Source organism: Erpetoichthys calabaricus, chromosome 6, assembly GCF_900747795.2.
Source record: "Erpetoichthys calabaricus chromosome 6, fErpCal1.3, whole genome shotgun sequence".
In the NCBI taxonomy this organism is placed as follows: domain Eukaryota; kingdom Metazoa; phylum Chordata; class Cladistia; order Polypteriformes; family Polypteridae; genus Erpetoichthys; species Erpetoichthys calabaricus.
Genome location: NC_041399.2, coordinates 192,023,897 through 192,040,622, shown reverse-complemented (window position 1 = coordinate 192,040,622; position 16,726 = coordinate 192,023,897). Strand labels below are relative to the sequence as shown.

The window sequence follows — 16,726 nt, the reverse complement described above, 5'->3', positions numbered from 1 at the left end:
AAAAATGCTACGTTACATATTGACTCTCTAACAACTTTTAACTAGGGACACCAGCTATTATGATGCTCTTCCAGGCAGGTTTCAGGAGTGATTGAGGGCCGAATTATGTATTTTCATGAGGAAGCAGCTTGCAAATTGCACAGACAAACGAACTAATAGCAAGAAAAACTGGAGAAGCATGCAAAATGCCACTATGCCCTTTCTATCTGACAAGCATGTCAGGGCTAAAAAAAACCATACATACAAGATCGATCAGAGTATAACTAACAGAGGACCTCTGTAATTTTAGTCCCACACGAATTGCTTATGTCTGTACCTTCTGACAGACTGAGTGTTCACTTCTCAGTACAAATTATGGAGACTTATCTATAAAAAGTCTGTAAAGAATAACCTGAAGAAGGTTTGTGTGGTATACCGAGACTGGAAACATACCAGAAAAAGCCACATTTTAAAATGGTATGGTATCAGCATTCCAGTATTTTTAACACCAAAAGCAAACGTCAGCTTTCCTCTCAATCCGCACCATTCCCCAACTCTCCTTTCCTTGACTTTCAGAAGTTTAATTGTGGAAAAAAATGTCCATTTCATACACTTCACAAAATGAAATCACATGCTTTGTTGCAATCTTAACATCATCAAAGAAAATACAGCATGCAGTGCAGCACAACAGTGCCGTATACCAAGGAGGTTTGAATATGATAGGGGAAGGTTTGGAGTTAGCCATTACAGTAATCCCTTGCTATATCGCGCTTCGACTTTCGCCACTTCACTCTATCGCGGATTTTATATGTAAGAATATTTAAATATATATCGCAGATTTTTCACTGGTTCGTGGGTTTCAGTGGACAATGGGTCTTTTAATTTCTGGTACATGCTTCCTCAGTTGGTTTGCCCAGTTGATTTCATACAAGGGACGCTACTGGCAGATGGCTGAGAAGCTACCCAATCAGAGCACATATTACGTATTAAATAAAACTCCTCAAATATATTGCGAGCAGGGGGGCTGTTCGCATCCCTAGAGGATACGGACGCTCCTCCAAAAACGGTGAAAGACTACCTTCACATTGCTCCTTTCCTTGCTGGGCTTACTTGTTACTTTGTTGCGCGATATGCTTCCCGCACGGTCCTTCGCATACTTAAAAGCCCAAACAGCACATATTGATTGTTTGCTTTTCTCTCTGACATTCTCTGCTCCTGACGGAGGGGGTGTGAGCAGGGGGGCTGTTCGCACTCCTAGAGGATATGGACGCTTGTCTAAAAAATGCTGAAAGACTACCTTCACATTGCTCCCTTCCTTGCTGGGCTTACCTGCGGCTGCTTTGTCAAGCGATATGCTTCCCGCACGGTGCTTCGCATACTTAAAAAGCTCGAACAGCACCTATCGGTTTTTGATCATTTGCTTTTCTCTCTCTCTCTCTTTGACATTCATACTTAAAAGCCCAAACAGCACCTATTGATTTTTGATTGCTTTTCTCTCTCTGACATTCTCTGCTCCTGACGCAAAGTCCTTTGAAGAGGAAGATATGTTTGCATTCTTTTAACTGTGAGACAGAACTGTCATCTCTGTCTTGTCACGGAGCACGTTTAAACTTTTGAAAAAGAGACAAATGTTTGTTTGCATTGTTTGAATAAAGTTCCTGTCTCTCTGCAACCTCCTGTGTTTCTGCGCAAATCTGTGACCCAAGCGTGACAATATAAAAATAACCATATAAACATATGGTTTTTACTTCGCGGATTTTCACCTTTCGCGGGGGTTTCTGGAACGCAACCCCTGCAATGGAGGAGGGATCACTGTACTTGCTTTGGAACTGTTTTGGTATCAGTGCTGAGGTCGAAAAGCTGGTATCGAAGCCAAAGTCAAAACTTCAGTATCTATCCAAAACTAACCACAATGTTAAACTAACCCCATTACAATCAACATCAGTAAAATTTCATATTTAAGCAACATACTGTAAATACAATTAAAACTACAAAAGTTCTCCAGTTGTAATTACTTTTCCCTTGTTGTGTGTGCTGAAAAACTTCTTTCATTTTATTATAGTTCTTCAGAGATCCAAAGGTGCACTGATATACTCAATTTGCAAAAAAAAAAAAAAAAGCAGGTGGATGCAGGGCTCTGCCTTGGAGGTACGTACGGAAATTATCTTACAAATATGTGTTGCTAATGTGGTCCAAACCAGCAGTATGCATATATTAACTACACAGAACAGTGAAAAGCTGGTCAACTTCAATCCATGCACCTGGTATAAAAATTTCCATCCGGTAATTATTACTTTATCCGACCTCATAGTGTAAAACTAATCTTGTCCGAATCGGGTTTAATAAAGTACAACAACAACATTCATTTATTGGTTATAAGGGGTTCTAAGGCCAAAAGACCACCCACACTCCACTGGGCATTCTACTTAACAAATGTTCTAAATTCATTCCTCTGTTTCCAGGCTTCATACAAGAGGAACAATAGTAAAGTTATTGTAGCATTACTAATAGAATATTAATAAGTATTTAAGTAATAGTAAAGTAAAACAGCATGGATCCACACATGATATGAAGGTGTTTACACTATTACTACCAAAATGTTTTGAAAATGTGTGCACCCCAGATGTAAAAACAAGTAAAGCCAATAAATTTGCTGATCTCATTGGCAGGTCTTGAAAACTGCCTGCTTTAGCAACTGTGTGCCAACCTTCCATTACTGTCATGCTCGCTCTTTTGTGAGACTGCCAACAACCTGCTGTCTGATGGAGCCTGTGCTATTTGGAAAGCTTAACAGGTAAAGTGGGTTCGTTTCCTCCATTCTGTCATGTTGTGTAAATATTGTGAGCCTGTCTTCTGTCTGCAAGATCTAAAACACATGCATTCCTTACTCTGCATTAAATGCATTGTACATTCGGATGAGCAGTCATTGGCAGTTTGCTCTCATACATACAGACTGAGCATCAATGGCTTGATAGAAAAACAAACCAATCTGATTTTGTTGGGGTGAGTGTCAGAAAATTTTAAGTGAGTTGCTTGCAACTTCATATTACTTGGCTGGCCAAAGGGAAGCACACCTCTGATTGCCAGGATTATGTAAATTAAGGTTACAACTGAAAATCACTGGAAAAGTCGTCAAACGTGACATGACCTTAAAAGGAGAAAAAAGGTGTAATTAAATGTCTCTTTCTGAAACCAGTTCCAAACATCACCCAAGTATGTCACTGCAGTTAAAACTGAAAACCATGAAAAAAATCATGCTGGATAGAATTAGCAAACTGTATAGAAGTGGATAAACTATAGGACAGCAGAATAGCACAGTTGTTGGTATTGTTGCTTCGTGGCTCTAGCATCCTCAATTTTAACTTTGTGTCAGGCTCATGTCTGTGTGGAGTTTTTATGTTCTGCCCAAGACAGTGTGGGGGTTTCTTAACATATCGCCAAATGCATAAAGGTTATGTGAAATGGTGATTCAAAATTACTATGCGTGGAGTGAGAATAGCTGTGAGTTGGGAAATATATAAAATAAACTGTCAAAATCCTGAGAAATATCCTGTACTAAGAACTCAACATTGGCTACAGTATTCATGAGACAAGCTACAGAAACATATTACCAAAGAATGGAGATAGGCAGTTTTGTAAACAGCACAACTGGACAGACCTCTTTAAAATGACAATTTCAAGACTTTTTTTTTTTTTAATAACAAAATAGCATGGATATGCCATTTTACATAATCTGTACAATCTCAGAAAACAGATTACTACTTCTTAGATACTTAAATCAGATGTGTGGACTTACCATGGATTTAAACAGTACATTGGTAAAGATCAACTGGATAAAGGCAAAACCATATGTAAGCTGTCCAACATAGAATTTAAGTATTGTTGTAACAACAAATTTGAGAAACCATTTATCCCAACATCACCCATAAACTCATAGCTGACATCCAAACAACTAGAATCTACAAAATCTACACTGGAGCTCCAAGAGTCCATGTAATTCACATCATGCCCAAAAAATAACAGGACTTTTTAATCTGTAAAGATAAGAGACCCTACAATGGGCCTCACCTGGCAAAGCATGTGGGCAATTGTTGGAATTTTCAGAGTCGCCTGCAATACAAAAGTGAGCATGTGCTCAAAGCAGCCGACATGAAATAGCTCCATAATAGTGACGTTATCAGACACGATGGCTGATGCTTTTTCTTTTATGTTCCATTCATTCAATGCCACTGTAAACAGCATCGGCTCTAGATCCTCATTTTAAAATGCTTCCTTTTTGTCAGAGGACTGTGAGGACACATTTGAGACTGATTAACATGACTGCTAAAAGTGAGAAACTGAACATGTGTGACCTGTAGAATAATAGAAAGACAAGTCTTCCCACTCTAATTTCAACTAATTCAACATTTTAAATGTCCAATGGGGGAATAAATTTAGTTGAAGGGTGTCTACATGGATATTCATAACACATAAATAGGTTATTGAACAAAATACTTGTAAAATAATCAAATATTGCTTCTTAAATAACAATAATACTATTTGCAAGATGCCACTGCTTTATATTAAAACAAGGAGCACCAGTGGCGTAGCTGGGGGGGGGCAAGGGGGACATCTGTCCCCAGGCGCAGCATCCAGGGGGCACCAAATTTCCCTTCCCCATTGCATTTTGGCAAACAGGAGAGGGCGCAAAATCTTCAGTTGTCCCCGGGCGCTGAAAACCCTAGCTACGCCTCTGAGGAGCACCCATAATGTGTGGACTCTGATGTGGCAGTAGATGTTAGCTAAATTAGGGTGAACTTTGAATGAGTGCAGTGCTGCAAAGAATTTTTTTAGAGCAGCAATATTCCATATCTTACTAATACTAATTAAACTGTTTATTATTAGTCAAGTATTTCTTCTTAAATGTCATTCCATGCTTATGCACATGTTATGAAGATAATTTGTAGACACCCTTCAAATAAAGTGTTACTAAAATTTGTCACATTATAGTAATGTTCTCTATGCATGGTTAAGTAATTTGTAAAAAAAAAAAAAAAAAAAAAAAAAAAAAAAAAGCCACTACATCAAATATATCAGTGCATGCTACTTCAGTCAGGATAAAATTGATATTGAAACAAATCACGGCATTGTGAATCGGAATCAAATCGGGACATCAGTGCTGATACCTAGCCCTAATCATGTGCACAATTATAACAGACTGAATGCATTTACAGAAATGATAGTAAATGATCACACAACCTGAACAGCAAATACAAACATGTTTCTCTGTGGTATTTGAGAAGCAACTCTCATTTAAGTCACATACAGTACAAGGTTTTAAAACTGTCTACACCAGCCCTTGATTATAAAATTCAATATGACAACACTTTACATTGAATCAAATGCTGCACAATGTATCCAAAGGTACTTAAATGTTGCCAGTAAACAAATGTAAACTTTCAGGGCCTCAACAGAAAATCAAAATGCTCAAAATAACTACACACAATTTCATTTTCTGCCACAATTCACTGTTATTCTTCCATTTCAATGGAAGTAAAACCTAATAGTAAACAAAAGCTGAAACTCCACGATATCAGTTAGGATCGGTATCTTCAATGCAATGGTTAAAAAAAAAAAAAAAAAATCTTTAAAAAAAAAAAAAAAATCTATTCAAGGCCCCAAAAAAATACATAAAAGATAACACAGCCAATAACTTTAAGTAGATGACCTTTATTACTTCTGCTGTTATCGTAAGTAAGTTGCAGGGACTGAACCTTCATAGATTATGGCCCAACCATTTAGAGTCAAAGTCCCAGAATAGCATCTAATGGACTGAGTGCTGTTATTTAAGACCCTATATTAGTAAATGCATATTACAAAATTGAATGAAGGAATGTCTAAACATACAAAGACAACACTGGCCAGTGATTTACCAAGTGTTTTAGTTATTCAGTAGGACAGCTGGATATATTGATGTTTTGAACTGTATCTCTGAATTTTTCAGAACTCCTTGTAATAGTATGCTCAGTGAAAGACTTAACCCGTTATATATGAAATTTCTGTTCTGATCAGTAATTATAATATATATTATATAAATGTCTAGGAGTTGCGACTCTAAACACCAGGTATGGTTACTGTTATTTACGGCCATACTGCAATCTTTAAATATTCCTCCTACTTGTATAAAACTATCAAGGTTCATCCTCTCTTAAAAAATGTTGAACATTAATGACATTACTGAACATCTTGTATAGACTATTTTCATCCTCACTTCAACAGTCTTCCTTCACAAAGCACTACACTACAAGCAGTTCAGAATTAGCTACTAGAATGCACACTAGGCCTGAATTGAGTGTTCATATTACATCTTAAAGGAAAAAAAAAAAAACTTTAAAGGCTATTTCCATAGTGAAAAGGAAAGAAGGTTAAAGACACGTTTACGCTGTACAGAATTCATCAAGACTGCTTTGATGAAGGCTATACACCCTAAACGTTGAGTCATTAACTGTCTTTCCTTTTCAGAATGAAAATAGCCTTTCAATTTTTTTCTTTTGCAGATGCACACCAACACAGTCCAACACTAAAATTACATCTTAGTTTATTTAACTACTCTGTCTTACATAGACAAAATGGTTTACGAGCAATACAATTTAAAACTTAAGATTTTTATCACCTGTATCCTACAGTGATTACTGTCCATAAAGAAACAAGCATGATCTTGTCACATTACTTCAATGTCTTCTTACACAATTTGTGGTGCGACAAAATTACTGCTATTTTTCCAGAATCACCAGGAACCAGAACCAGATTGACAGCCTAGTTCCAGGTGTTTTTCTCCATTACAAACAAACTTTACAGGATGATTAACATGTGCATTAATTATATAAAACAAAACCTGAAGATTTTTGCCCACAAACCTAACAAAAGATTCAGAGTAAATTACAGTGGTGCTAATTGTTCTGTTTATCAGCATTTTTTTTAATCTGAAAGCAAAGATGATGTCTCACAGCTTCTTTGATATTCACCTATATACTTTCTAGTTAAAGATCATATCTTCAATTAACTACAGTCATTAACACAAACTGTAATAATTGCCTACACTTAGGTTTGGTGTCCAAAAAAACACTACTCGCACAACAACAAACATGATTTTTTTTAACGCACTGACTGCAGTATAGTTGTTTGGATTAAGCCAGTCACCAGTGAGGAGGCTATTGTTTTTTTGATTGCAATTCAGGCAAGCTGATACATTTCAGAAGTTGAATCCAGTAGGGCTGCACGATTAATCTTTTTTTTCTCATGATAACGATATTTATGACCCACGATCAGTTAATAAATATCGTCGCGATTTTACAGTATAAAGACCAAACTGTTTTTTATGGGCTGAGTTTACGGATTGGACTGCGTCACTATGACGTTACTGCGTCTAGATTGCAAGCGCTTTCTGAAGCAGTAGAAGTCAATAGCAGCAATAACAGTCAGTCAGAATAAACATATGATGGCGGAGCAACGTGAGGAAGGTGCAGAAGTGCGATCGTTAGTTCCGAAAAAGGGGTCATACTCAGTTGTCTGGAACTATTTCGATTTCGAGGAATGTGATGTTGATCAGGTACGAGTCTTGTGCAAACTTTGCTCCTGTTCCGTCCAAACGTCCCAAGGTAACACAACAAACCTCATCAACCACCTTAAAAGCCACCACAAAGTACACTATCAAGAATTTCAACGACTGAAGGCACAAACAGCAACAACAAAAAATTACCAGCCATCCACAACACAGACAACAATATCAGGGACATTGTTCAACGCAATACCATATCTGCCTAGCTCGCAAAGACACCGGGAAATAACAGAGGCGATCACGTACCATATAGCCAAGGATATGTGTCCAATAACCACCGTGAGCAGTGAGGGGTTTAACAAAATGATCGCAACACTTGATAAAAGATATAGCATTCCCTCACGCAACCATTTTTCCAATGTTGCGCTGCCCTCGCTGTATGCGAAATGCCGAAAAGAAATAGAAAGAGAAATTCTCAGTCTCAGCCTGGAATATTTTGCTGCCATGACCGACTTATGGTCAAGCAGAACCGTATTTGAGCTTGACAGTTCATTTTATTGACAGCGAGTTTGAGATGAAAAGCAAGCTTTTGCAAACTTCGTTTTTCCCACAAGACCATACAGCGGAGTTTATTGCAGTGGGCCTCAAAGAAGCGATGTCCGCTTGGGGCTTGGTGGAAGAAAGACTTGTGTGCATCACAACGGACAACGCAGCTAATATGATTAGGGCAGCATCTGTGAATAACTGGCCGAGGCTACACTGCTTTGGTCACAGACTTCATTTACCAAAGGAACAATCGTCATTATTAATTGTGATAAAAATTGAGCAAAATAATCGTGATAATCATTTTTTCTGTTATCGTGCAGCCCTAGAATCCAGGGTCTGTTCCAGAAAGAGTGGATGGATGGATGGATACTTTATTAATCCAAAGGGGAAATTCGATTTACATATAGATCAGTAACGGCGCACTGCACGATAACGTGCAGTGAATACACTTGACTTGAGCATTCATAGTATTCATCCCTTTTCTCTGTACGTTTAGCATTCGTTTGCTCAGAGTTTGATGTGCTCGCTGCTTCCTGCGCAGCTCTTCTTTACTCCACCCTAGCGGCCCTTCACTTCTTTCGTCTGCATCTTTTCGCGTTAAAACTGATTAAGTTAGTTTTTGTGTTGCAATTACTTAGTACGTTTTCTTTAATTTTTGACATAATCTGGCACTTAAGTCTTCAATCTGCCTCAAGAATGATTAGCGAAGGTGGTAGGGAATGAGAACAGCGCCTGTACGCATGCGCCGCACGGCCACCCTGTCGCGCACTGCCGAGAGTTGATTTTACAATAAAATAAAAAGAGTAATAAAATCATCACCCCGAAAGCGGATAGTAGACGTCACGTAGTATATGTGTACCAAATTTCAAGCCAATAGGTGAAACGGTTTGCGAGCTACAGGTGATTTAAAATCCTGGACAGACAAACAAACAGCCACGGTAGTGTATTATAGAAGAAGGTTAGATAATCCTGGATTACAGAAAGAACTCTGACTTGCTATTGAGCGATTTTGTACCCATGGATCAGCCATTTCTAGAACACCAAATTTCAATCACCTTACACTATCACGGATAGGCTGGATTAACATGTGTTCACAGCAAAATATACAAGCCATTACAAGTCAAGCAATAAACAGCTGATCAACCACAGACAACAAGTTTATTAAATATAGCGAACAAACTGCATGCCAGCAGAACAGGGGTTGCTGGTGACAGTCAGTGGCGTAGCTCGAGTTCACGCCACTCGGGGTGGGGCTTCAATTTACCGCCCTCCAACGTATCTGAATATGTTAACTTATTTAAACAGAAAATTAAAATGACGTGTTGAGAAAAATTAAGATACATTTTGCATAGATTTATTTATATATAGAGAAACAGCAAAATTTTTTTCACATAATTATTTATAAGCATCAACTAGACAAGAATATAGTACAGACGCACTGATAAGCCGTGTTCGGATTATTAGTTTAATATAATTACGCTGCGAAAACCACAACTGGTGTGGTGTACAAGTGATAGGTGGGGATGAGCAAGAACGCATTTGGATTGATAACGAAATGAAATTATACATTGTGAATTAGTTGTTTATCTTCCTAGATATTATTATCGGTGTAATGTTTGTTTATTTTTGTTATTGCCTCATAAATTTCAACTGCCGTGTCTGATGCCGTCACTGAAGGACCGTCTGAAAATTTTTTTTGAAGCATTTGTGGATGAAAATCAGAGAATTTGACTTTTTTTCATTCATGAGTGATATTTTTCCGAACCCTGCTGCTTACACGTGAAGTGTTCTGAGCCTTTTGGCCAATAATGCCGCCCGGGGCGGACCACCCCCTCCTAGCTATGCCACTGGTGACAGTGAATGAAGATTATCTGAATACCCTTCAAACGAGGAGCAATACGGCGGCAGCAGCAGTCAAGGAAAGAAAGATGAAGGAATATCACTGACAGAGTGAAAGCATAAAAGAATCAGTGAAATCAATGCAAACTTTGAGGTAAACCATTGTATTGTGTAAAATGTATCCATGACAATATTATTCTATTTGAAACATTATGTCCTCAAGTAAGCACTGTATTCCAGTTGTGCAATGGTAATATCATCAAAATAGTGTAACACCCATGACATTAAGTTTTCAGCACACACAAATTTGTTCTAGTCATTACTCTGAGAGATGTTGAACATTATCCTGACTGCACTGAACCCTGCATTGTCCAGTAATTACATAATAAAAGAAAGCAAAGGTTAATTACTTTCATGTACAAATCTGCAACAGAAGGTTCACAGTCCCCACTCTTTGAATGGTTGCCCTGTTCAAAGCTGAGACCCTGAATGTACATTTGTACAGTAATTGTATGAGGCATCTCACAGAGTATGGTATTTGTACAGAGTATTTAATATACACACTTCCTTCACAAAAGCCATCAGCCAAATGAATTACAATATAATGCAAAAGAAATATTGTTGCCTTAAGAAATGTAATGAAAACTGCACTAATAAAATATTGGGTATAAGGATCCGCTTAAGAGAAGAGTCTTCAGAGGCATTTCTTTAAAAAGGATGAGACTCCACAGAAGGGTTGAAGGTAGGCAGCTTGTTCCACCACCATCTCTATTATCGGTTTTTATTTCTCAAAAATGTTGAAGTTGTTTAAATTTAATTGCCATACCTGCGATTCTGTGGAATCCCTCTTTGATGGTGATTTCTTTCTTGGGATGACAGCCTGTGCCATTGGTATTTGTGAGCAGATGCTGCTTCAAAGTTAGGCACACTTTTGAGATCACTTTTTCCAATGTGTTACATTTCCAGTGATAATGAATAAAACTGCTCTATACAAAATAAAATGTCCACAATGTCAAGTAAAATCAACGATGTGAGACACTGAACATAATGTTTTAAAAAATTTGCTCATATAACACAGTGGAGTTCATGCTCTTCTCTCAGAGTGCCAGAATATCTCCTCTAGATCCGATTATATTTTTCTGGGCAGAATTTGGTGAAGGAGTTGTGTTTCTATGTTGATTGCTCATTCAGGAAAGGCACAACATTTTCAATATTTCAATAGGCTTTTCTGGTTCTTATGCTGTGTTCCAATCATCTCGGACGTCGAATGTTGGAGCGGAGTATGACATCACATATGAGCCGACTGCGTTTCAGCAAAACGTTTAGAAAACCAATACAGGTGCCTCTAGGAAAACCTTTTCCGTTTGTTCTTTCGGAATACAGACAACTAGTGAAAAAGTTGATAACAGTGCATTATGCAGGAATTTTTGCACATCCAAACACCACAGCAACATGATCACATATATAAATTGGACAGTACTGTGTGTACAACTGCTTTAATGAGACACAGACAGAATTGTAAATAAACAGTATAATACTACAGCTTTGACTTCTCTTGATGTGCGGAACAGCCATCTTGGATTTGGAAGTCAGGGCTGATGAGGCTCACCCGACTTTCCGAGTAGAAAATCCAACTTGTGGATGCGTTTCAATTTAAACGCCCTACTTGGAACTCAAATTCCGACTTCCCAGTTTGCAGCAGGAAAGTACAAAACATAAGGCATTGTTACATGGGTACGAGAAAATAAGCCAAGCCACAAGAATGTACAACTGGCGTACAAGTACACACTCAAGACTAGTACAAAGAAGAATACTTACCTTTAACAGTACACAAAATAAATCAAAACTTAGCAGCATCCACACAAGTAAGAGAATTGAAAATGTTTTTAGCTCTGGGAATAAATAAGTTCTTAAATATTTTGCTACAGGGCAAAAGATAGAACTTGAGAAAAAAAAAATGAAGGCTATTTAACAGATTTGAGCTGATCTGCTTTCTAACCTGTTTGTGATGCAGCGCAGTGTGAGAGTTCTCCTGCAAACCAATAATTTTACTAATTTGTACAATGCCTTTAAGATGGTCATTACTAAATACTATTGACCTATCTGGCTGACGTCTTCCTCCAAGGCAGCTTCTAACATTTGAGATACTAATGTTTACATTTCTTTTGCCCACTCCCCTTACTCCACAGGCAGATGAAGTGACTTGCTCCTGGTCACAGAGTATCAGTAGCAGAACATGAACGGACAGACAACTTCAGGGTTCGAATTCCAAAACCTGAACCACTGTGCTGCACTGCCTACTTTGGAGTTTATATTTTTTAAGACCGAGGTTACCAAACCAACATATAAAAGCACATCGTTGAAACCCAGTTTAAATAAAATGATACTACACTCATGAGAATTGTATAGAATATTGCTTGCTGTGCAAAGCACCTTGGGATCTTAATCACAATCGAAAATGAGCAATCCATCCATCCATTTTCCAACCCGTTGAATCCGAACACAGGGTCACGGGGGGTCTGCTGGAGCCAATCCCAGCCAACACAGGGCACAAGGCAGGGAACCAATCCTGGGCAGGGTGCCAACACACCGCAGGACACACACAAACACACACTAGGGACAATTTTAGAATCGCCAATCCACCTAACCAGCATGTCTTTGGACTGTGGGAGGAAACCCACGCAGACACGGGGAGAACATGCAAACTCCACGCAGGGAGGACCCGGGAAGCGAACCCAGGTCTCCTAACTGCGAGGCAGCAGCGCTACCCACTGCGCCCATGCAAATCACTTACCCTAATCAGACATTACGAGCCACATGCAAGACTTTGCTAACATATACAAAGAATTACAGTATTTGTTGTCAGACAAAATTTTATTTTGGTGGGCAAACATCTGTTGAATATACGCCGTGAAACTGTACTTAGGCGAGAGTCGTTCTACCCCATAAGCTGGTACAGCATTAAACAGATTCCTTTTTTTGTTGTTGTTCTTACATTTTTCGCTTCCATTCATTCTCCCGCACACTTTTGCAGCTGATGAAAATATATTAAAATATATTATATATAAAACGATCTGATGGGATTTTGCACAATATTCAAACAATTTTGAAAAATGATACGCAATTACATCAAACCTACAAATTAGCAAAAGTCATCATTCCACTTTTAAAAATAAAAACAGCAAATTGACAAAAACAATCCTTGTTTGCAACAGGAGTAAAATTCGTTTACGCACGGGCAAAGCACAAATGAGAAGCGCGCAATCATTTAACGATCAAACGCGATTTGTTGTCAAAGGGATAAAGACACAACACCATTCACCCCGTAAGCATTTACATTGGAAAAGAAAACCGAAAACCTTCACTGTTCCACCTTAATAGCCTTTTAAACTTAAGAGATGGTTTTTCTACGAGCTCATATACAAACATAACGATACGTGGATCCACACACCGTATACGTGACAGCATAGACAAGCGGTTTACGTAAGGAACAAGGCACGAGTCTTCCCCTGGAATCGGAAAATGCATATATATATACTGGCGTATGAGTGCCGTCAGAATATCCTTTCACTAACCACACACGAAACACGATACACCACTTCCATCAGACTACAAATATTACTTCAAAACCGAAGCCGTTCCGCTATACAGTATATGCACGCACGCACACAGACAGGCGCACACATCTGGTTTAACACAGACACACACATCTGGTTTGATTAACATCAGCATGTGCTGCGATATTTGTCTTGCTTCAAGTCGAGACAACGTCGCAATCAGACCACTGCACCGAACATAATGCCATAAACAAGAGAAGATAAACTTAATGTTACCATTAATTTGTCTTAATGTGGTGTGATTTTAAAAGTAGATGTCACGTATTTCCCAAAGGGTTTGCCTTAAAACGTCTCAGGATTTCTGGCACAAAAAGGGCAAACTGTTGGGTGATTGCAAGCATGCCTTTATTCAAAAGGGTGACCACCGAATTCAATGCCATCTCACTTAGAAGGAAACCTCAAAATCATTCTGTAAACGAGTCAAGGGGGGTGTGTTTAATTGCACGCTGCTAGGAAAAAGAAGCATGAAAAATTTGGCAATACCTACGGACAGATTCCCCCACTAAAGATAAAAGCCATTAAACCAGAGCAAGGAAAAGAAGTAAAGCGTTACATAAAAAACACATGTATGTAGCACGGCTGTAGCTCTCTTTAAAAAGATCGAGAGTGAAACCACGCACGCCAAAAGCCAACCCAGCATGTTTATTTTTTGGCTTACCTTTTTCTTGACTCGAAGAAATAATTTCCTCCTCCTTTGGGTTTGTAACTTGGGTAATAATGGACGTGTTGTCCATGGAAACCGAATGTTCTGGTTTTTTAATTCACTTATGATTATTCTCAGAATGCAAGGTGTTAGCGTTACTCTTTGCCAATCCGTCATTAACAACGGTAACCAAATACGAAGCGTCGACGTACGAATAAGGCCAGGCCCCCCTTTGCGCACAACGTTAAATTCCAGACTCACAAACTGCACACAAGCCCAAAATACCATTAAAAACAAAACAGTAATGCAAACAAAACCACTGGCGTTCTTAACCTCGCCTCGCTGTTGTTGTTGTTGTTTTCGAATTGAGTTTTTAAGGGTTCTTTTGCAGGTTCGCAAAAAAAGGCAACAAACAAGAAAAAAAATGATAAACGTGTTCCAGAACTGTATCCTGTGCGACGCTGTCCGTGTTGTAATCAAACTATGATAGTCATTAACCCCCTGATCCAGCTCTCTGTTCCACACGCACACAAACGAGGGGCAGCGCCGAGCTCTTTCCAATATGGAGGCGACGAGCTTTTTGAGATACACCAACTGTGGTGGCGGCGGCGGCGCGCGGGCTACAGGAAGGAGGCGGTTTCCAGGAACCCCCTCCCCTACTGTCCACTCTAGGGAGCGCGCTAGAATGCGCGCACACGCACGCGTAATCAGCGCCCTTGCAAGCGCCGCTGCCCACCCGACGAGTCGTCATCCACCCGAGCAGGAGACTCGGTGAGAGGCTCTGATATTGTGAGCTTGATTTACCTTTTGCGAATGACTACATTATACGTACATTCTCATTATGTTTACGAGTACACAAGCGGTGGAATTTTACAACTCTAGCGTACAGGTGAATAAGTTTTAGAAAGTGTGACGGAAATAATATGGTGACGACTGTGTTTTTAAAGGGTAAGGATGTATGAAGATTACCGATTCAAGAAATATAATTCTGAGGAGCGCCAACTAAAAATCCTGTCAATAGAGTACAGCCTTTTCAATACAAATAAACGTGGTTATGATTATAGATTGGAGGCATGTATTAATTTTGAATACTGTACATCAGACTTCATGTGACTTGAAACACCCATACCAAGGTGCAGGCGCTTTATAAGGGAAAATCGATTGAGATTTAAAAGAAAAACTCCGAATTAAAGCAATACATTCCTGAAATAAACACAGTTTAAATTAGAGCATAAGTTAACGCTTTAAATGCATCTGTTTATGCTTTTGCATAATCGTCGCAAACGCAACGTTTTGCCTTTATACTCCCCTCAGACCTCCTCTCCCAAAAGAGAGGACACTCATAAAAATATCGCTTCTAAAATGGCACTTTACTGAGTTGTGTGGTTTCTCGTAGATCCACTGCTTGGCAGTGAATCTCTGGGGAAAGTTCTTTGCATATGAAATTAGTTCTTTGGGCCCTGAAAAGGTCACTAATGCATGGACAAAACAGAATTCTTCAATGTGTAGAAGTAGGCTACTGACCCTTCATGAAAACCTGAGCAATGTCTTAATTTATGCTGCAAGAGTCCTTTTAAAATCAGGAACCCACTCATATTTAACAAGTCTGTATTCATCTAATTGTGGTTATTTGTGGAGCCATAGCTACCTGGGGTTCCATATGGTCTCCTGGGGAATCAACTTGAGTTCAGGTGATGCAAAATGCTTGAACAGACATATCAGAAAAAACAGCTCCCTCACAGGATTGACCCTGGATATTCTTCTGGAGGCTGTTGTAGGAAAGAAGATGGTGGCAAAATAGGGGAGTCTGGAATCTCTGCGGCCTAGGGCCTCCACTCTAGAGCTCCAAGTAGATGAAGTTAACTTTATACAACAGTACTTGGTGTTATTTGAGTCAAATAATCCTCAGTTAGGGGGAGCAAGGGGAGACATCTATCCCCAGGCGCAGCGTCCAGAGGGCGCCAAATTTCCATTCCCCATTGCATTTTGGCAAACAGGAGGGGGCGCAAAATCTTCAGTTGTGTCCAGGCGCTGAAAACCCTAGCTATGCCTCTGACGATCCTCCCACAGCCCTAATCTTAACCGTAGTGTAACCAGGTGGAGCTCTGGAGGTAGACTCTGCAGATAGACTCTATTGGTAACCATGGTAGTCAACTCCACCAACCTGGACCACCCATTGGAGTCAACCCCACCTACTTGCACTTCCAGGATGGAGGCTACAGGCTGCAGACATACAGTAATCCCTCCTCCATCGCGGGGGTTGCGTGCCAGAGCCACCCGCGAAATAAGAAAATGCGCGAAGTAGAAACCATATGTTTATATAGTTATTTTTATATATTTTAAGCCCTTATAAACTCTCCCACACTATTATAAACATTTCACGCACAGTTATACAGCATAAACCCTTTGTATTCTATTAGATATTAGGTAAGATTCGTTGAAATTATACAGTAAAACCTAAATATTATTTTAAAGATATCGAGCGTCTCCGATATCACATATGTTACAGCCATTACGACAGACAGGCCACCAACAATAAATATGTACAATGCAAGAAAAATTGTA

At 39.2% G+C, this 16,726-nt stretch overlaps 1 protein-coding gene across 2 annotated transcripts in view; it reads right to left on the bottom strand.

The window, feature by feature from the left end:
* ctdspla (CTD (carboxy-terminal domain, RNA polymerase II, polypeptide A) small phosphatase-like a) overlaps window positions 1-14,764 on the bottom strand; it is a 104,474-nt gene extending 89,710 nt beyond the window's left edge. Inside the window, exon 1 of one of the 2 annotated variants that reach the window (XM_028804202.2) lies at window positions 14,177-14,764. In XM_028804202.2, the coding sequence (XP_028660035.1) occupies window positions 14,177-14,252 (76 nt within the window). In that variant the 5' untranslated portion in view covers window positions 14,253-14,764. The remainder of the gene's footprint in view (window positions 1-14,176) is intronic. The other variant, XM_028804201.2, reaches the window with a different exon arrangement.
* Window positions 14,765-16,726: the final 1,962 nt, after the last annotated feature.